Below are 19,707 nucleotides of genomic sequence, written 5' to 3'. Positions count from 1 at the left end.
CCCCTCCTCTGGGGTGCAGCAGCCGCCTGGATAGTGCTGGTCTGTGCGGGGGGAAGGGGGCGCAGCAGGGTAGCGTTAACCCCACACCACGGGCCCTCCAGCTGAAGAGGCCACAGAGGCGCGAACAGGCTGCATGCCCCGGGCCAGTCCCTAGCTCCATGCACCCCCTCTGGAAATCAGGGCGCAGGTGCCCCCGCCCGAGGACGCAGCAGCAGAGTCCCCAGAGCTAGGCGGCATGCTTGAGCGCGAGGCCTCACCGTGCCTCAGTTTCCCCACCTTCCGGAAGGGAGGCGGGGGGGGGGGAGGGGGGAGCGCTAATGCTGGAGTGTGTCCGAGCTCTGGGAGCTCCGGGTGGCCAGTGTTGGAGCAGGGAGGTGCCAGCCAGCCCGTCTCAGTTGTGAGCCCCTGGGTGGGGGGCCGGGGCCAGCGTGGGGCCGGGAGGGAGGCTGGGCCCTGGCTCCCTCTGCCCCCCAGCGTCGCTCTCGTCTCCCTGCAGCCGGCGGTGTGCACACGGGAGCTGTGCGTCTTCTCCTTCTACACCCTGGGGGTGATGTCCGGCGCGGCCGAGGAGGTGGCCACGGGAGCGGAGGTACCAGCGCCGCGCAGGGGCCGGGTGGGGGCAGGGCAGGTAGGAAGGAGCGGCAGGGCCGGGGCAGGTGGGAATCCCTCAGAGCGCCTGCCCCCCAGCCCGGCCTGGGGTGCTGAGCGACCCTCTCGCCCGGCCTGACACAGAGCACACCCCTCCCCCCCAACCAGGGCCCCACTTCCAGGCAGCTGTCGGCTCTGGCAGCCCTGCACTGTAGGCGGGGGGGGGGGGGGTCTCACTCCAGGCCCTGATCTCGCCCCTGTGACGGGCCAGGTCTGGGCACAGCTGAGGGCGTCCGCTCAGGGTGAATTGCTCGAATCTGGGGCTCCCTACAACCCCAGACTGGAGACCTTCCAAACAGGCCACACACCAGTCCCACAGAGCGCTTCAGCTGCCTGCCTAAAGCCTCACGAGCAAAACCCCTCCGACACCCCAGCAATATCTGTGCCCCAAACAACCCTGGGCCTCATACCCAGGTGGGGGGTCCTAGCACCCAATCCCACCTACCCCGAACAAGTCCTGTCCGGTTCCAAGAAACCAGCCACAGATCCCTGGTCAATTTACCCTCTGGACCTACCCACAAATCACGCTGGCCAATCCTTTAGCATCTAACAACTAAAGGTTTATTGATACAAGAGAGAAAAGCATGAGAGTGAGGTTTCTAAAGAATCCTACATTACATGCATCGAATCTCCCAGTTCTCGATGCAGGCTCTAGCAGAGATGTTACAGCTGGTGGCTTAAAAGTCCTTGGTGCACATCCTATGCCAGGATGGGTCCACAGTTCTTCCCGGCTCGTGATTCCCTGCGAGGCCGCATCTGGGTCAGGAGCAGATCTGAAGACCACATGGAGTCGGCCACATGGCCTACTTATCCCCCCTCCTGGCTTCTTCCAAGCTGGAGGGAGTCACATGGCCAGTGGCCAGGTGTGTCTTTGGCCTCCAGAGATCCATTGTTCCCTGGAGCTTTGCTCATTAGCATGTCCATGGGCAAACATTCCCAGCCCATTACTCAAGTATATACAGAGAGACTTCCAGTGTCCATACCGAGTACAGACCCCTAACTCCACCCCCAGACATTATACAGATCTATGAAGAGCAGATACAGAACCAGAAGACAGGGAGCTTTTGTTTGACCCCCCACATGGCCCCCTTTGTACCACTTTTGGGGCGAACACCCCCCCCCCGGGTGCAGCAGTGACCCGGCTGCTCCCCTCACAATCCAATAACATGACAGCCCCCGGGGACCCACATGGGAGCAGCCCCTCAGAGACGAGCCTGGCAGGGGCTGGGGGCAGGGGAGCTCCCCCCCTGCCCTCCCCTCAGTCGCGCTCCCCTGGCCCAGGTGGTGGACCTGCTGGTGGCCATGTGCCGGGCTGCCCTGGAGTCCCCCCGCAAGAGCATCATCTTCGAGCCGTACCCCTCCGTGGTGGACCCCAGCGACCCCAAAACACTCGCCTTTAACCCCAAGGTAAGCGCCGGGCCCGGGGCCGCGCTCTGCCTCTCTGACCTGTGTGGGGGCCAGTCCCTGCTGCTGCCGGGTGGGGAAGGCGCCCGGTGCTCGGCTGGAGCCAGGCTGGCCGGGCAGGGCCTCCGTTTGCGGGCAGTCTAGGCGGGCCCAGGCCGTTCGTACCCAGCCATTCCCCCAGTGCCCGGGCGCTGGAGGAGGCGACAGCCGTTCTCCTACCTCCCCAGTGGAATCGCCAGAGCGGATCTGGACAGGCCCAGGGACTCCCTGATGCCCCCCAGCGCTGATACTGCCTGCCTGCTGCAGCCACAGACGCTGCAGCACGGGCCCCAAAGCCGGCCCCCCGCCCCGTGTGACTGGGCGAGGGGCAGGGCTGGCGTCTGCGCCGCCTACTGCTCGCTGCAGGGTCCTTGTTGCTTGCACTGAGGCAGCCGTGAGGCCCGGGGCTCCCCAGGGAGCTCGGACCCCCGGCGGGCAAAGGCTGGGGGCAGGGCAGGCCGGGGGGGGACATGTGCACTGTGCCTCAGGGCCTTCTCTCTCCCTCCCGCCCGCCCGCCGCAGAAGAAGAACTATGAGCGGCTGCAGAAGGCCCTGGACAGCGTGATGTCCATCCGGGAAATGACCCAGGTACGGCACCCGGGCATCCAAAGTCAGACCCTTCTCTGCTTCCCTCGGCCCCTCCTGCCACTCATAAGGGGCTGCGGCTTGTGTCCCCTCCCTGCAGAGGGAGGTCAGTATTACTGTATGCCCGCAGCAGTAGAGCGCCTAACTGAGATTCCCAATGCACCGTCAACCTGTGGAACTCCTTGCCGGAGGATGCTGCGAAGGCCAAGAGTATAACAGGGTTCAGCAAGGAGCTAGATAAATCCACAGAGGTTAGGTCCATCAGTGGCTATTAGCCAGGATGGGCAGGGAGGGTGTCCCTGGCCTCTGCTTGTCAGGGGCTGGGAATGGGTGACAGAGGAGGGGTCACTAGATTTCCTGCCGGCCGACAGGATGCTGGGCTGGATGGGCCTTTGCTGTGACCCCGTCTAGCCACTCCGATGTTCTTAAGGTCGGGGCAGGGCGGGGAGTAGAGCCCCAAGCCAGCATCCCCGCCCAGGAGCCAGCCCCCTACCAGAGGCTCCGCTGGCGAGCCAGCTGGCCTCCCCTCGGCCCCTCCGCGCCTGCGGGGCGGAGACCCTGGTGCCCTTTGGCTTGGGCTGTGTGGTGAGGTGGTGGCGAGGCCGCGCCCCCATTGCTGGCAGAGCCCTGGCGCGAGCGTTGCCTGCCCTTCGCAGGGCTCCTACCTGGAAATCAAGAAGCAGATGGACAAGCTGGACCCGCTGGCGCACCCCCTGCTGCAGTGGTGAGTGCTCGTGCGCTGCAGGGCGGGGGCCCAGGGAGGAGCGGGCTGGGTGTGAGCACAGCGCATGGGCGGGTGTTTGGGTGTGGGAGGGGCTCCGGGTACAGGAGGGGGATGGGGGATGGCAGGGGGCTGTTGTGACGGACCGGGCCGGGTCTGGGCACAGCTCAGGGCGTCCACTCAGGGCGAATTGCTCGAATCCGGGGCTCCTTACAGCCCCCAGACTGGAGACCCTCCCAAACAGGCCACACACCAGTCCCACAGAGCGCTCCAGCTGCCTGCCTGAAGCCTCATGAGCAAAACCCCTCCGACACCCCAGCAATATCCGTGCCCCAGATGGCCCCGGGCCTATACACCGGTGGGGGGTCCTAGCACCCAATCCCACCTACCCCGAACAAGTTCTGTCCGGTTCCAAGAAACCAGCCACAGATCCCTGGTCAATTTACCCTCTGGACCTTACCCACAAATCACGCTGGGCCGATCCTTTAGCATCTAACATCTAAAGGTTTATTGCCACAAGAAAGAAAAGCATGAGAGTAAGGTTGTTAAAGGACAGTACATTAGATGCATCGAATCTCCCAGTCCTCGATGCAGGCTCTAGCAGAGATGTTACAGCTGCTGGCTTAAGAGTCCTTGTTGCGCATCAGGATGGGTTCACAGGTCTTTCCGGCCCTTTGATCCCTGCACTGCTGCCTCTGGGATGAAGTGCTGAGCTGAGAACCAAGATGGAGTCAGCCACATGGCCTCTTTATACCTCCTTCCTGGTCTCTTCTTGGCTACAGCAGGTCACCGGGCCAGCGGCCTATCCCTGTGCTCCCTGCTGGCAGCCCTTAGGTGTCCGCCCTCATGCTTTAGGTGTGACCTTGGCCCATTGAGTGCCATTGTCCCACAGGGCCTCGCTGATTAGCATGTCCATAGGCTGGGCCCTGCCCAGTGCTCAACCACATGCAGGGAAATATTCAGTATCCACACAGATTACAGATTCCTAACTACACACACAGACATTATACAAACACATGAACAGCGTACATAGGCTCAGCAGACAGCAAGCTTCTATTGAACACCCCACATGGCCCCCTTTTATACCATTTTGGGGGCCAACACCCCCTCCTATGGGTACAGCAGTGATCTGGCTGCTTCCCTCAAATTCAGTAACGTGACAGCTGGGGCAGGGGCAGGGGCTTGAGGGGTGCAGGGTCTGGGTGTGGGAGGGGCTCAGGGTACAGGAGGGGGATGGCAGGGGGCTGAGGCAGAGGGTTGGGGGTGCAGGGTTTGTATGTGGGAGGGGCTCAGGGTACAGGAGGGGGACGGCAGGGGGCTAGGGCAGGGTGTTGGGGGGCAGGGTTTGGGTGCGGGAGGGGCTCAGGGTACAGGAGGGGGACGGCAGGGGGCTGGGGCAGGGGGCTGGGCTGTGGGCGCTTACCTGGGGCAGCTCCCTTGGGGAGGGGAACAGGTGGCTCCGTGCCTCGGGTGCAGGCTCCACCTCCCACGGCTCCGATTGGCCAGCAGTGGCAGCCAATGGGAGCAGCGGGACAGAGCGGCCGTGCCATGCTCGTCTCTGGGACGGGCAGGGGGGCAGCGGGTGGAGCTGCCCCCAGCCAGCAGAGCCGGCCCAGCCTGCAGCCTGGAGGGCATGGGGGTCCCTGGGCTGCAGCCCGAGAGCCCGGTTCTGCGTGGGGCCAGAGGGAAGGTGGCGTAGGCCGGCGGCGAGTCTAACGGCCGCCTCTCCCCCCAGGATCATCTCCAGCAACAGGTCCCACATCGTCAAGCTGCCTCTCAGCAGGGTACGTGGCCGCTCCCCGTTCAGGGTACGATCTCCTTCCTTCGGCTCAGGCACCGCGGCCACGTCCCCCGCATACCCGGGCAGCCGGCGCCGTGCGTCAGTGGCCAGCCCCCCCCCCCTCGTGTGCCCAGGGGCAGCCGGCGCCGTGTGTCAGTGGCCAGCCCCCCCACACCCTCCTGTGTGCCCAGGGGCAGCCGGCGCCACGCATCAGTGGCCAGCCCCCCCACTCTCCCCCATGTGCCCAAGGCCAGCCGGCGCCATGCATCAGTGGCCAGCCCCCCCACTCTCCCCCATGTGCCCAAGGCCAGCTGGCGCCATGCGTCAGTGGCCAGCCCCCTCCGTGTGCCCAGGGGCAGCCGGCACCATGCGCCAGTGGCCAGCCTCCCTGGCATGCCCATTTCCAGCACAGCCCGGCCGGCCGCGGGCTGGCTCTGGGGGGGCTCAGAGAGGCCTGGCAGGATGCAGAGCGCCCGGTGCATGTGGGCAGAGGGCACATGAGGGCCCAGGGGACGTGTCTCTACGTACCTGTCCCTCCCCCCATGCTTTGCCTTCCTCGGTAACCAGCAATGGGCAGCCCCACATGCCCGTCCCTCTGCAAGCTCAGCCCGTAACCGCCCAGCCCAGCCCAGCCCCGACCTTCCTCCCCCAAGCCTCCCTCGGCCAGCAGTGCCCCTGCTCGGCCTGGGCTCAGCTGTCCCAGGAGCCTGACTCCGGCACCAAATGGGCAGAGCGAGAGCCCCTGGTCCCCTCAAGCCCTGCCCGCACATGGGCCGGGACGCTGGTACCGCTCCCAGGCTCCTAGCCAGCGGGACCGGCCCCAGGCCCTGCTGCAGGGCAGGGAGGTGCACGGCTCCACCCGTGCTGTGCCTGATGGAGCCAGCCGGGCGCAGGCCTGCCCTGGCCCCGGAGGTGGTGGGGTGGGGTGGGCTGGGGCTGGGCGCGGGAACGGGCTTCCCTGCATGATCTCTCTCTTCTCTCTGCCTCCTGCTCGCCCCCCTGCGGCTCTGTTTCCCTTGGTAGCAGCTGAAATTCATGCACACCTCACACCAGTTCCTCCTGCTGAGCAGCCCGCCGGCCAAGGAAGCCCGGTTCCGCACGGCCAAGAAGCTCTACGGGAGCACCTTCGCTTTCCAGTGAGTGCGGCCCCGCCCCGCCCCGCGGTGCCCTTGGCTGCAGCATGGCGGGAGGCTCCTGCCTGTCCCTGCTCCGTAGCCAGGCCCTGGCGGGCGAGTGCCCGAGTGCCCCGGGAGGGTGGGTGGGGGGGGGGGGCGTGGGCAGGGCTGCGAGGGGCTGGCGGTGGAGAGGGCGCTGGTGGCTGCCAGGTCCTGGCTCCTGTCGCCGGAACGGAGCCTCCCGGCCTGCCGCAAAGGCCAGAGAAGCAGGAGAAGGCTCCGAAGTGTGGGGCCGGGCCGTGTGTCCAGGTGCCGCAGGGCATTCTGGGGCACCGCCGAGCCGGGAGGGAGCCGGGGGGCGCGAGTGGGGCGCCCCTTGGGAAGGGCTGCCCTGTCTCCCCCCAGGCTGCCGAAGGGGCGGAGGAGAGGCCCCAGGGCATACAAGGGCAGGGGTGTCGGGCTGGCCGCCCTGCCCCAGGCAGCGGTATCCCAGCCGGCAGGGCCGTACCCAGCGCCGTGGCTGCAGCCGGGGCGCCTGACGCCTGGCTGCCTTGCTCTCGCAGCGGGTCTCACATCGAGAACTGGCACTCCATCCTGCGCAACGGGCTGGTCAACGCCTCCTACACCAAGCTGCAGGTAATGGCCCGCCCCCCCCCCCCCGCACGCTGGCCCGGCCCGCCACCCCCCCCACGCCGACCCAGCCCGCCCCCCCCCCCCCGCACGCCGACCCGGCCCGCCCCCGCCCCTCCAGGCCAGGCTGCAGGCTCCCTCACCAGGCAGTGTCTGGGGGAACAGGCCCGGGGCGCCTGGGGCGTCCGCGCTCAGGCCTCTGGGGAGGGTCTGGTGCCCAGGCTGGGCCCTCTCCCCTTCTCGCTGCCGCTCAGCTCCCGGCCCCCGACTCCCAGCCGTGCCGGCTCTGTTGGCTCCGCCCCCCGTGAGCGGGACAGACAGACAGAAAAGCGGTTGGACAGGCGGGGAGCGGGACAGACAGACCGCAGGCGGGGGAAGGATTTGCAGCATGGAGCACACGGACAGATGGGAGGAGCCTGGAGTGTGAAGTGAATGGACAGACATAGCCCCCCCCCCCCGCCCCGCCCACAGCTCCAGTCCAGCAAATCTGGTAGGAGCCCAGAGCTGGGGGGGCAGGGGCTGTGGGGCAGGAGTGAGGGGCACCGGCAGGGCTGGGGGGCAGGGGCTGCAGGGCAGGAGTGAGGGGCACCGGCAGGGCTGGGGGGCAGGGGCTGCAGGGCAGGAGTGAGCGGCACCGGCAGGGCTGGGGGGCAGGGGCTGCAGGGCAGGAGTGAGCGGCACCGGCAGGGCTGGGGGGCAGGGGCTGCAGGGCAGGAGTGAGAGGCAATGGCAGGGCTGGGGGGGCAGGGGCTGCGGGGCAGGAGTGAGCGGCACCGGCAGGGCTGGGGGGCAGGGGCTGCAGGGCAGGAGTGAGAGGCAATGGCAGGGCTGGGGGGCAGGGGCTGCGGGGCAGGAGTGAGCGGCACCGGCAGGGCTGGGGGGCAGGGGCTGCAGGGCAGGAGTGAGAGGCAATGGCAGGGCTGGGGGGCAGGGGCTGCAGGGCGGGAGTGAGCAGCACCGGCAGGGCTGGGGGGCAGGGGCTGCGGGGCGGGAGTGAGCAGCACCGGCAGGGCTGGGGGGCAGGGGCTGCGGGGCGGGAGTGAGCAGCACCGGCAGGGCTGGGGGGCAGGGGCTGCGGGGCGGGAGTGAGGGGCACCAGCAGAGCTGGGGGGGCAGGGACTGTTGTGGGGCCCAGGAGAGGAGCTCTCTCTCTCTCTCTCTCTCTCTCTCTCAATGTGGATTCCAGAAGCTCTCTCCTCCCCAGGCAACTCCTAGGGTCAGTGCCCAGGTGGGGGAGCTCCCATCCCAGCTGCAGGAGTAGCAGGCAGGGGAGGGACCTGCAGAATGGGGCAGATGGACAGACTCAGGAGGCGCGGAGGAGGGGCCTGGAGCGTGGAGTGGATGGACACACTGACGGCGTGTTGGGGTTTTCCCGTCTCCTGCACCCCTGTAATGGCACGGACAGACTCCACCAGCCAGTAGACTAGAGGGAGTTTATTGCTTCTCCAGGATACAGCCTAGCACAGATGGAATCTGGTTCCAGGGCAGGCCTAGGATGCCTCAGCCCCCCTTGAGATGGGGGAGACTGGGCCCCTAAATTCCAGCCCCTTTCCCTAGGCTGTCTCCTTAATGCTCCCAGACAGAAACTAACTCACTCTTCCAGCCCTGCCCCGAGCTAGGGCTCCACTCCCCTTCTTCCCATTGTTCCGCTCCCTGGGAGATGACTGGTCAGACAGGTTCGGAAGCCCCCTTGCATAATGACTCATCCCCTGCCCTGCTGGGCCGTGCTGCAGCCAGCAGCCAGTGAAGGTCACTCACAACCCACTGCCCAGCATAGCAACCAGCAAGGTACCCCCCACTACGTCATACACACTGACAGGCATGGGAGGGGCTGCTGCCTGGGGCGGATTAGCGGACTCACAGGTGCTGGGGGCGGGCGGATGGGCAGACCGACAGGTGCCGGGGGCAGGTGGATGGGCAGACTGACAAGTGCCGGGGGCAGGCGGATGGGCAGACCAACAGGTGCCGGGGGTGGGCGGATGGCCAGACCGACAGGTGCCGGGGGCGGGCGGATGGGCAGACTGACAGATGACGGGGGGCGGGCGGATGGGCAGACCGACAGGTGACGGGGGTGGGTGGATGGCCAGACCGACAGGTGCCGGGGGCGGGCGGATGGGCAGACTGACAGATGACGGGGGGCGGGCGGATGGGCAGACCGACAGGTGACGGGGGCGGGCGGATGGCCAGACCGACAGGTGCCGGGGGCGGGCAGATGGGCAGACCGACAGGTGCCGGGGGCGGGCAGATGGCCAGACCGACAGGTGCCGGGGGCGGGCGGATGGGCAGACCGACAGGTGCCGGGGGCGGGCAGATGGCCAGACCGACAGGTGCCGGGGGCAGGCAGATGGGCAGACCGACAGGTGCCAGGTGCGGGCAGATGGCCAGACTGACAGGTGATTGGGGCGGGCAGATGGCCAGACCGACAGGTGCCGGGGGCGGGCGGATGGGCAGATTGACGAGTGCTGGGGGTGGGCGGATGGGCAGACTGACAGGTGCCGGGGGTGGGCGGATGGGCAGACTGACAGGTGATGGGGGCGGGGGGATGGGCAGATTGACAAGTGCCGGGGGCGGGCGGATGGGCAGACTGACAGGTGATGGGGGCGGGCGGATGGGCAGATTGACAAGTGCCGGGGGCGGGCGGATGGGCAGACTGACAGGTGATGGGGGCGGGCAGATGGGCAGACTGACAGGTGTCGGGGGCGGGCGGAAGGGCAGATGGACAGGTGCCGGGGGCGGGCGGATGGCCAGACGGACAGGTAGGGCAGGGGCCTGCAGTCCAGCCCGTCTGTGCCCTGGCCCCGGTCTGTGCTCCCTCCCTCTGCCCGTGTCGCTCACGCTGGTGTTTTCCTGCAAGCTGCATGGAGCAGCCTATGGCAAAGGCATCTACCTGAGCCCCATCTCCAGTATTTCCTTTGGATACTCAGGTAAGAGCTCTCCCCTTCCCCTGCATCCGTGGCCCGGGAGAGCTCCAGGTCCCCGCCGCTGGGCCGGAGAAGCTCACGCAGCCGGCCTGCCCGAAGCCCTGGGAGCGGGGCAGGACGCGGCTGCCGGGCACGGTTCTGAGCAGGGGCGGCCTGCCCTGTGGGCGCTGCTGGGCGTGGGCCGCTTCCAGCCAGAGTGCGCCCGGCCCGCTCCTCCGCCCCCTGGACTCCTGCTCAGGGGCTTCCCGAGCACCGCTCCAGCCAGGGGCTGGGCACAGCATGGGGCAGTGTAACCGGCAGCCTCCTGGGAGCCCCCTTCCTCATGCCTGCCTTCTTGGAGCTGCGCTGCTTGGTGCTCAGTGTGCGTGTGTTTGTGTGTGTGTCTGTGTGTGTCTGTGTGCATGTCTACGTGTGTGCCTGTCTGTGTGTGTCTACGTGTGTGTCTGTCTGTGCGTGCATGTCTACGTGTGTGTCTGTGTGTGCATGTCTACGTGTGTGCCTGTCTGTGTGTGCGTCTACGTGTGTGCCTGTCTGTGTGTGTCTACGTGTGTGTCTGTGTGTGCATGTCTATGTGTGTGCCTGTCTGTGTGTGCATCTACGTGTGTGCCTGTCTGTGTGTGTGTCTACGTGTGTGTCTCTGTGTGCATGTCTACGTGTGTGTCTGTGTGTGCATGTCTACGTGTGTGCCTGTCTGTGTGTGTGTCTACGTGTGTGTCTCTGTGTGCATGTCTACGTGTGTGCCTGTCTGTGTGTGTGTCTACGTGTGTGTCTGTGTGTGCATGTCTACGTGTGTGCCTGTCTGTGTGTGCGTCTACGTGTGTGCCTGTCTGTGTGTGTCTACGTGTGTGTCTGTGTGTGCATGTCTACGTGTGTGCCTGTCTGTGTGTGTGTCTACGTGTGTGTCTGTGCTGGTGGGCCCCACACACCGCATGGCACCCTCATTCTCCCCTCCCGGCACCGCGCCCGGGACATACCCGCAGCTACCGGCCGTCGGACGGGGCCATGGCTCTTTGCTGGGGGGAAGGCCCTGGTGATGCGGGTACCTGCTGTCACAGCCTGGGTGTCCTTGTTCTCCCCCCTTCCATGGCCCTGAACTGCCAGTGTTGGACCCCTCCAGACACCCCAGGAGGCACCGGGTCCAGCCCCCTGCCCAGAGCAGGACCAGCCCCAACTCCAGCATCCCAGCCAGGGCTTGGTCCAGCCGGGACTTACGCACCTCCAGGGATGGAGACTCCACCCCCTCCCTCGGGAACCCGTCCCAGTGCTGCCCCACCCGCCTCGGGAAAGTTTTTTCCTAATATCCAGCCGAGCCCTCCCCCGCTAGGCATGTCAAACCGGTTCATTGGCCAATCGAATGCAATGGGCATCGACTGTTCGATTAGTCGCTAGGGCACCTCCGCCCCAGGCTGTCGCTCCCTTCAACGGCGACAGCGCGGCGGGGATTCCCACACTGCGCTGCCGCGTCCAAGCACCCACCCCCCTCCCGCTGCCTCTTTCTGAGGGGGGGGCACTAGTCCACTAGCCGTTCGCATCCCCGTCCCCCTGCACCGAGAGAGCAGTGCGCCTCCATCTGCCAGCGCCCCCCCTGAGACCAGCCTCCTGGGACCCCCTGCCGGGAGCCGGAGGCTGCGATCAGCCCCCCCGTCCTCGGACCAGGCCCCTGCAGTGAGCGAACGCCTGCGCGCCGGCTGCGATGGCCCCACAGCAGCATTGGGGGGGCCCCGTGGTGCAGCGAGGAGCCCCCTGTGACGGTGCGTTGGGGTTTCCCCGTCTCCTGCACCCCGAAATGGCACAAACAGACTCCACCAGCCAGTAGAATAGAGGGAGTTTATTGCTCCTCCAGGATACAGCGCAGCACAGATGGAATCTGGTTACAGGAACTGGGGCTAAGAGGCCTCAGTGCCCCCGTGAGACAGGGGAAGCCCAGCCCCCTCCCCAGTTCCTTCTCCCCTGCTTTCCAGCCAGGAACTAACTCACTCTCTCCCAGCCCCGCCCCCCAGCCAGGGCAGCATCCACCTTCCTTTGTTCCTCTCCATGGGGGTCAGCTGGCCAAACCAGTTGGGATACCCTCTTTGCATAGTGACTCATCGCTTGTCTGCTCGGTGGTGCTCCAGACAGCAGCCAGAGAGTTAGCAGGTTACCCCCCACTACGTCACACCCCCGTGCCCCGCCGGAGCCCTGGCACACGCCACTTGTTGAGTTGGTGCAGAAATTGGCCAGCGAAAAGCAGCCCATGTCCCAGGGCGTGTTCGTCGCGCTGCGCCCACTGGGTCTGCCAGGGCAGGTGGCTTCCTGGCTGCCCCCCCCTGCCCCCCATGTGGCTGAAGCTTTGCTTGGCTTGGGTGGAAGGCCTGGGGCCCTCCCCTCAGGCTGCTTCCTCCCCGGGGACCGGAAATCGGACAGTGTCTCTTCTTGAGCCGGGGCCTGTGGGCCGGGGCTGACTTCCCCGAGCGCTCGGCGCCACCTTCCCTGAGCCGAGCCTGGTAGCAGTCGGCCGGCCGTGCGGGTGCCCTGGCTAGCTGGACCGGGCCAGTCAGCGTGGCCCCACGTTCGCCAGGGGCCGGGGGAGGCTGGCCCTGTGCTGGGGGCCCTGGTGTCTTGCCGGGCTGGCGCAGTGCTGTGGAGAGCAGCCCAGCCCGGTGATGAATGGCTGGCGTGCCCAGTGGCTGTCACAGCGGGTGACGCTCTCGGGGTCCCCCTGAGCCTAGGGGAGCCGGGCTGGGGCTCGCGGGAGGGGGGCAGTGACCGGGCCGTGTTGGGGGGGCCTGCTGTGGGGAAAGCTGCAGATCCTAGTGGGCGAGGGCGGACGAGGCCTCGGGAGATGAGCCAGTCCACAGACTCCCACACTACTAGGCCTGGAGGGACCTGCAGCGGCAGCGGGTCCAGTCCCTGCCCCCACAAGGCCCAGCAGGTTTAACCCATCCCTGGCAGGTTTCCGGCCACCCTGCTCTTCAGATCTCCAGGGATGGAGACTCCACAGCCCCTGGGCACTCTGCTCCGGTGTTTCACCACCCGATGGGTAGGAAGCTTTTCCTCGCGACCAGCCCCCGCGACGCCGAATGCCTGTGGCTCTGGGCGGGGCCGTGGGCCGTGCTGGGGGGGGCGCGTCTCGGCTGTGGGACCCAGGCGCCCGCTCAGCCCGTGGGACCCAGGCGTGGCAGTTCCCCTGGCAGGTGCCCGCCCCTCTAATGTTCTCCCTGGGAATGCTGGCATGGGTCAGGGCTTGCCAGGGCTCCCCTGATCTGCACCCCAGCCCTCCGCCTCCAGCAGCCGCTGCGCCCCAGGGGGCACCCAGGACGTGGAGCGAGGCGGGCAGCTGTCCCCATGCGGCTCTCCCTTGGCTCTCCCGCAGGGATGGGGAAAGGACAGCACAGGATGCCCTCGAAGGACGAGCTCGTGCAGAGATACAACCGAATGAACACCATCCCCCAGGTAACCGGCGGGATTGCCAGCTGGGCCCCTGCCCGCACAGCCTCAGCTCGCCCGGCTGCCCTCCCGCCAGCCGCAGGGTGCGTCAGGCCCAGCGCGGCTTGCACCACCTCCGCCGCTCCCGTCTGCGCAGGGAGTGCTGCCCAGTGGTTAGAGCAGTGGGCGGGCTGCGGGCTCCATTTGTCTTTCAGTAAGTGACGTACCCGCTTGGCATTGGCCCAGCGCTGCTTCCATGGCCGCTGGTGGCCATTCGGGTCCCTCCTCCACGGTGGCGCTCCCTGTGTCCGCGGCTTTACACCCCTCGCCCCTCTGCGAGCCCAACCCACTGCCGGCGCTGGCCCACGCTCCCCGTGTCCGTGGCTGTACGCCCCTCGCCCCTCTGCGAGCCCAACCCACTGCCGGCGCTGGCCCACGCTCCCCGTGTCCGTGGCTGTACGCCCCTCGCCCCTCTGCGAGCCCAACCCACTGCCGGCGCTGGCCCATGCTCCCCGTGTCCGTGGCTGTACGCCCCTCGCCCCTCTGCGAGCCCAACCCACTGCCGGCGCTGGCCCACGCTCCCCGTGTCCGTGGCTGTACGCCCCTCGCCCCTCTGCGAGCCCAACCCACTGCCGGCGCTGGCCCACGCTCCCCGTGTCCGTGGCTGTACGCCCCTCGCCCCTCTGCGAGCCCAACCCACTGCTGGTGCTGGTCCACGTTCCCCGTGTCCGTGGCTGTACGCCCCTCGCCCCTCTGCGAGCCCAACCCACTGCTGGTGCTGGTCCACGTTCCCCGTGTCCGTGGCTGTACGCCCCTCGCCCCTCTGCGAGCCCAACCCACTGCTGGTGCTGGCCCACGCTCCCCGTGTCCGCGGCTGTACGCCCCTCGCCCCTCTGCGAGCCCAACCCACTGCCGGCGCTGGCCCACGCTCCCCGTGTCCGTGGCTGTACGCCCCTCGCCCCTCTGCGAGCCCAACCCACTGCTGGTGCTGGTCCACGTTCCCCGTGTCCGTGGCTGTACGCCCCTCGCCCCTCTGCGAGCCCAACCCACTGCTGGTGCTGGTCCACGTTCCCCGTGTCCGTGGCTGTACGCCCCTCGCCCCTCTGCGAGCCCAACCCACTGCTGGTGCTGGCCCACGCTCCCCGTGTCCGCGGCTGTACGCCCCTCGCCCCTCTGCGAGCCCAACCCACTGCCGGCGCTGGCCCACGCTCCCTGTGTCCGTGGCTGTACGCCCCTCGCCCCTCTGCGAGCCCAACCCACTGCTGGTGCTGGTCCACGTTCCCCGTGTCCGTGGCTGTACGCCCCTCGCCCCTCTGCGAGCCCAACCCACTGCCGGCGCTGGCTCACACTCCGGCGTGACACCGGTGACGGTCAGCAGTTGCGACCCCTTTTGGGCCAGGCTGGGGTAACCCACGTGCCTGCTGGCCGGGGCGCCCTGGCCCGGGGAGAGGCAGAGAACCAGTGGGCGTTTCGCTCCAGCCCTGAACTCCAGGGCCCCAGGGTCGGCTCCGCCTGGTGGCGCGACATTTGGGCAGCGCGTGTTGGGCAGGGAGGGGTCAGGCCTGGTACGATTGTGGGCGAGTTGGGCACCGGGGCGCCAGGCCACTCCATCCCCACCTCCAGTGTTCTCAAACGCCCCTCAGCGCGGCCAGGCTGGCTCAGACCAACGTCCGTCCAGCCCGGGGTCCTGTGGCCAGTGGTGGGTGCTGGGAGAGGGGACACAACAGGGAACCCTCACCCTGTCCTGGAGACCGACTGCAGCAGAGGGCCAGGCTGGGTTACGAGCTGCACCGCTCGGGCGTGCGCAGGGGCCGGCCGGGGGCTGGCTGGTCCCAGGGAGCCGGGCCAGGCGGGGGGTAACCCCGACACTCTGCCTTGTTGCAGACGCGATGCATCCAGTCCCGGTTCCTGCAGAGCCGCAATCTCAACTGCATCGCGCTGTGCGAAGGTAAGCGGGGGGAGGGCGCCCGGGCGCTGCCTCCTGGGCCCTGGAACGAGGGGGCAGGGGCAGACCCCTGGCTGCCTGCTGGCCTGCCGTCCCCTCCTGCTGGGCGCGCGGCCGCTCTCTGTGCCCTGGGGACGCGCTGCCCGCTCACTGCCTCGGCCCCGTGTCCCCTCCCCGCCCCCTGTGGCTGAGGGCTGCACTGGGGCACAGTGTGGCCTGGGCGGTGGGCTTTGTCTGGGCCAGTGTGGGGCGGCCCGTGGGGCTGGAGGGACCCAGGCCGCCCTATCTCCGGTGGCGCTTTGGCTGGTGACACTCGCTCGAGGGCCTTCTCTTGGAGACCCACAGGGTGGTGTCAGCTTCCCCCGCGGGCCCTGGGGGCAGGAGCTCTGCTGGGGGCCCGCTCCCCTTGGGCCCGGCTGTGAGGCGTGGGGCAGCGCGTCCCCATGGGCCGAACTCGGCTCCTGTGCGCTGAGCCCAGGGGATTCGGCAGCGCTGGGGGCTGGGAGCCTGGCTGTCCCTCTGCTCCCAGGCTGGGGTGGCTCCCTGGAGGTGTGTAGGCACCGCGCCAGGGGCTGAGGGACGTTGTAGCGCCCTGCCTGGGGGTACAGCCAGGCTGGGATCCCGCCCCCGCCCGGGCCCCCCGGGGCAACTGAGCTCAGCAGCCGTGCTCCCGACCGGGCGGTTCCAGGCCCACACCATGGAGCTGGCTTGTGGCCTGGCTGGGTCTGAGCCCACCGCCCCCGGGCTGGGTGACGCCTGCCAGTCCCGTCCTGGGGCTGGGACCGTGGCCCTGGGAAAAGCTGAGTGGTAGAAACCTCTGCCTGTTCCCGCTGGGGATGCAAAGCCAAGGCCCACGTGTCCGTGGCCCCGACCGTGAAGGCCGCGTGGCTTCGGCTCGGCTGGCCGCCGTGGTGCCCTGAAGCCAAACTCACTTCACCCCGTTCCCCGTGCCCGGGTGTCCTCTCCGTGGCTCGTGCTGCGCGTGCCCGGCGCGTTGGAACCGAGGAACCAGCCCGGGGAGCGGGCGCTCTCCCCACGGCGCTCAGCCGGTGGCCCACGTGTCCCCACCGGGCCCACGTTTCGCTTTGGACGCGTCTGCGGTGCCGTGGCACAGCGCTGGCCTGACGCGCTCCCAGCCCGCTGCGTGCGCTTTGCTGGCGCCCATGGCCCTCTCTCGCTCGGCCGGCCGGCTGGGGTTTTGTGCAGCTCCTGGCGTGCAGCGCCGAGCGCCCAGCAAGGCAAACACGGCACAGCGCTGCGTCGGCACCGCCCCTTCCCCCGCCTCCCAGGCCCAGTCGCAGAGGCAGGTCCCTGGGGGCTTCCTAGAGCTTTCAGGGCCAGACGGCTACCTCCTGCAGGGCTCGGGGCCGCTGGGCTGAGGGCAGGGAGCTGCCGCCTGAGCAGCGTTTGTGGGGCCCCTGTGGCGTGTGGCCCTGGGCCGTGGCCCGGCTCGCTGCCCCCTGCATAGCACAGGCCCGAATCCCGCCCTCCCGCCTGGGACGCACGTCTCAGGGGCTGACGGCCGGGGCGGTTCCCGGGCTCCCTGCCAGTTGTGCCTCTCCCAGCGCATGGCCTGTCTGGTGGGGACGCAGCCCTGCCGCCCCAGACGCCCCGGGGCCAGGCCGGCCCCGTCAGCCAGTGAGCCGGCACCGTCTGACGCCTCCTCCCTTCGCAGTGATCACCTCCAAGGATCTGCAGAAGCACGGGAACATCTGGGTGTGCCCGGTCTCCGACCACGTCTGCACCCGCTTCTTCTTCGTGTGAGTGCCGGGCGCGGGGGTGGGGGGCCCAGAGCTGTCCATCAGCAGCTCAGCTCCGCCCCCGGGGAGGGGGAGCCACGCCCCCAGGAACTGCCAAGGCCCAGCCGTGCCCTGTGCACCGCCAAACAGCCGCCCAAGGGCAGTGTCCAGCCTGCTGCCCCCTCCCTCCAGGCCCGGCCCCCATTCACCGCCACGCCGCCCCTGCTCCCTAGGGGACCCCCGAGCCGCTCAGGGCCTGGTGCACAAGGCGGTGTGGGGCGAGAGAGAGGGGGCAGGGAGAGTGCTCTGTCATCAGGAGCCAGCCCCGCCGGGACAGACCCAGCCCGCAAGGCCACGAGGGCCCGGCTGCCGGTGCCCCCGCCCGGCTCGGCCCTTGGCAGGGTGCCAGCAGCAGACCAGCTGCAGCTCCGTTGGCAAACCTGGCGAGGGCCCCTCGGTGTCTGTGGGGGCGCCCGGCGGCAGAGCCCTGGGCCTGGCGCCCCCTCGGGGCCTGCTGCCCGGCGCTGTGCCCGTGTGGAAAGGGGGTTATTGCTGCTCCTCTCCCGGCCTCGCCCCCCAGGTATGAAGACGGACAGGTCGGAGACGCCAATATCAACACTCAGGACCCCAAGATCCAGAAGGAGATCATGCGCGTGATCGGAACTCAGGTCTACACAAACTGAGGGGCCGGCGGAGCTGCACTTTTCCGGCGGGAGCCGCCCGGCACAGGCGAGCGAGGCTGCCCAAGGACACCACTGGCTTTCGGAAGGCCACAGGCCCCGCGGGGCTGAGGGGAAGGCCTCAGCATCCCCCTGGGGGCAGGACTCTGCTGCCGGCGCCGCGTCCGGGGGCGACGGCTCTGCACCACGCCTGGGAAGCGGGGCCGCGCCCGGGAGTCCGGGATCCCCACCGGCGCCCTGCGGCCTGGCCAGGGCTGGAAAGCAGAGAGCATGGCCAGGGCGGGCTTGTTGATACGTCCCCACCCCCCGCCCCGCGCGGCGCCGCGGGCACGCCCTGCCTCGTGGGCCTGCACTTGGACCTGAGCGGTGCCCCGGCGCACGGGCCGTTCTCACGTTTACAGCAAGGACGTTTTTAACGACAATAAACAAAGCGAAGCAAAAAAAGAGAAAGAGGAAGAAACGGTTTTAGCTTATTAAAGGTCTTTACAAACCTGTCCCCGGCTCTGCCGTGCTGCACGGGGCCTGTGTGGGCGGTGGGCCAGACAGGAGAACCCGCGGCCCCCGCCCGAGTGGCTTTGCTGCCCTCGCGCAAGTGAGCTTTAGTGCAGCAGGCCCTGTGTTCGGGGGCCCTTGCTGCAGCGCTCGGGGGGGGGCTACGTTGGCATTTGGACCCGGGCTGGGGCTGGCAGGGGTCTGATGGGAGGAGCAGCTGCTTAGCTCCAGGTCCGACTGGCATCCCCTCGCCTCGCCTGCCCGCCACAGGTGGGGATGAGCTGTGAGCCCAGCCGGGGACCCCCAGGGCACCAGGGGCGCGGGTGCCCCAGCTGGGCATGGTCACGGGGCAGCCACACCAGCAGGGGGGGCGCTGCAAGCTGGGCTGCTGGGAGCATCCCTGGGCAGCCTGAGTCACCCAGCCCTGTGCGTTTGGTCCAGGCCGCAGCACTGGCGGGGGGAGGGGGGGCAGAACGTGGCTGGGGCCCTTCGTCCCCGCCTGGCACCCCTAGCTGAGGTGCCCAGGTGCTCCCCTACCCCCGCTCTCCGGGGTCACCGCGCCGGCCTGGCCAATCCCCGTGTAAGTGCCTGGCCAGGGCGGGGGCACCCAGAACGACTGTGCCTCTCCCGGCCAGGACGCCAAGCGCTGGGGAACATCCCCCCTTGCTCGCCACGGGAGCGAGTCCGGGCATGGGCCACGAAGCCCATCTCACGCCTCTTCCACACCACTGCTTCAGCCCCCGGCAGCTCCCTCATTGCCCCCCGCCCCTCCCGTTGGGGCGGCTGACAGCGGGACACCAGCGCGGAGCCTGTCTGGAACCTTTCCCAAGGGGCTGGTGACGGGGGAGGCGCCTGGCCGTAGGCATCCAAGACACATTCAGCCGCTTCATTGCCTGGGTGCGTCAGAGGGCTCGGGGCCTGCTGGCCCGCTGCCTGGCCCCCTTTGCTGCCTTTGCGCTGGGCGCAAGCCGTGCCCCCCGCCTGCTTGTTCCCATCCATGCGCAGAGCACGTTGGTCTGTGCACGGGGGCGTAGGCAGCTGTGCACCACCAATAGAAACGCCGGCTGGGGGCGCTCTGCTGATCAGCTGGGCGGCCCCGGACTCACCTGGGTGGCTGCGCGGGCGCTCGGCGTGCAGGGAGCCCTGGTGCCAAGTGGCTCTAAGGCACCAATTGTGCTCTGGTAAGTGGTGTAAATGGTGACACAGGTTGCACAGTGAAGGCTCATCAGGGCCTCTGGCTAGTGAGGCCATTTCCTTGCAGGCGGCAAAGTGCGCAGCTGCCCTGCCCCAGGCAAAGGACCCCCTTTCTGTGCAACGCAGCGGCCATTCAGACAGACGCACTCCGGGCACCGCCCGGGTCTTAGGCTAAGCCCTCCTGTTGTCTTTCAGTGGGTGACTGCGGATCATAAACGGCCGTCTAAACCCGGCCTGGCGCGCCCCTGGGCCGTGCAGTGGCTTTGTGTGGGTGTCCCTGGGGCTAAGCCAGCAAAGCCTTCGCCTCTCCGAAAAGGGCGCGATGAGCTAAAGAATAGCCCGGGCGCCCAGATCCCCCGCTCTGGCTCAAGGCAGAAGGGAGCAGGTCACCACATTTCTCAGGCCTCTT

The 19,707-nt window shown here is 68.1% G+C and overlaps 1 protein-coding gene across 19 annotated transcripts in view; it reads left to right on the top strand.

The window, feature by feature from the left end:
• The window catches only part of PARP6 (poly(ADP-ribose) polymerase family member 6), a 34,819-nt gene extending 16,713 nt beyond the window's left edge, over positions 1-18,106 (top strand). For 3 of the 19 annotated variants that reach the window (XM_089781928.1, XM_089781931.1, XM_089781929.1), the window contains 11 exons: positions 497-589; positions 1,930-2,055; positions 2,614-2,679; positions 3,333-3,400; positions 5,133-5,205; positions 6,248-6,313; positions 6,856-6,928; positions 9,777-9,846; positions 13,196-13,275; positions 15,133-15,196; positions 16,869-18,106. In XM_089781928.1, coding sequence (XP_089638054.1) covers positions 497-589; positions 1,930-2,055; positions 2,614-2,679; positions 3,333-3,400; positions 5,133-5,205; positions 6,248-6,313; positions 6,856-6,928; positions 9,777-9,846; positions 13,196-13,275; positions 15,133-15,196; positions 16,869-17,589 — 1,500 coding nt within the window. In that variant the 3' untranslated portion in view covers positions 17,590-18,106. Of the gene's footprint in view, positions 1-496; positions 590-1,929; positions 2,056-2,613; positions 2,680-3,332; positions 3,401-5,132; positions 5,206-6,200; positions 6,314-6,855; positions 6,929-7,263; positions 7,554-9,776; positions 9,847-13,195; positions 13,276-15,132; positions 15,197-16,868 lie in introns of those variants that run through there. The other 16 variants (XM_075897538.2, XM_075897540.2, XM_075897539.2 and 13 more) reach the window with 14 other exon arrangements.
• Positions 18,107-19,707: the final 1,601 nt, after the last annotated feature.

Source organism: Pelodiscus sinensis, chromosome 14 (genome assembly GCF_052426305.1).
Source record: "Pelodiscus sinensis isolate ZL-2025 chromosome 14, ASM5242630v1, whole genome shotgun sequence".
NCBI classification, from domain to species: Eukaryota; Metazoa; Chordata; order Testudines; family Trionychidae; genus Pelodiscus; species Pelodiscus sinensis.
The sequence above is the reverse complement of the archived record's forward strand: the minus strand, read 5'-3'. Positions and strand labels throughout refer to the sequence as shown.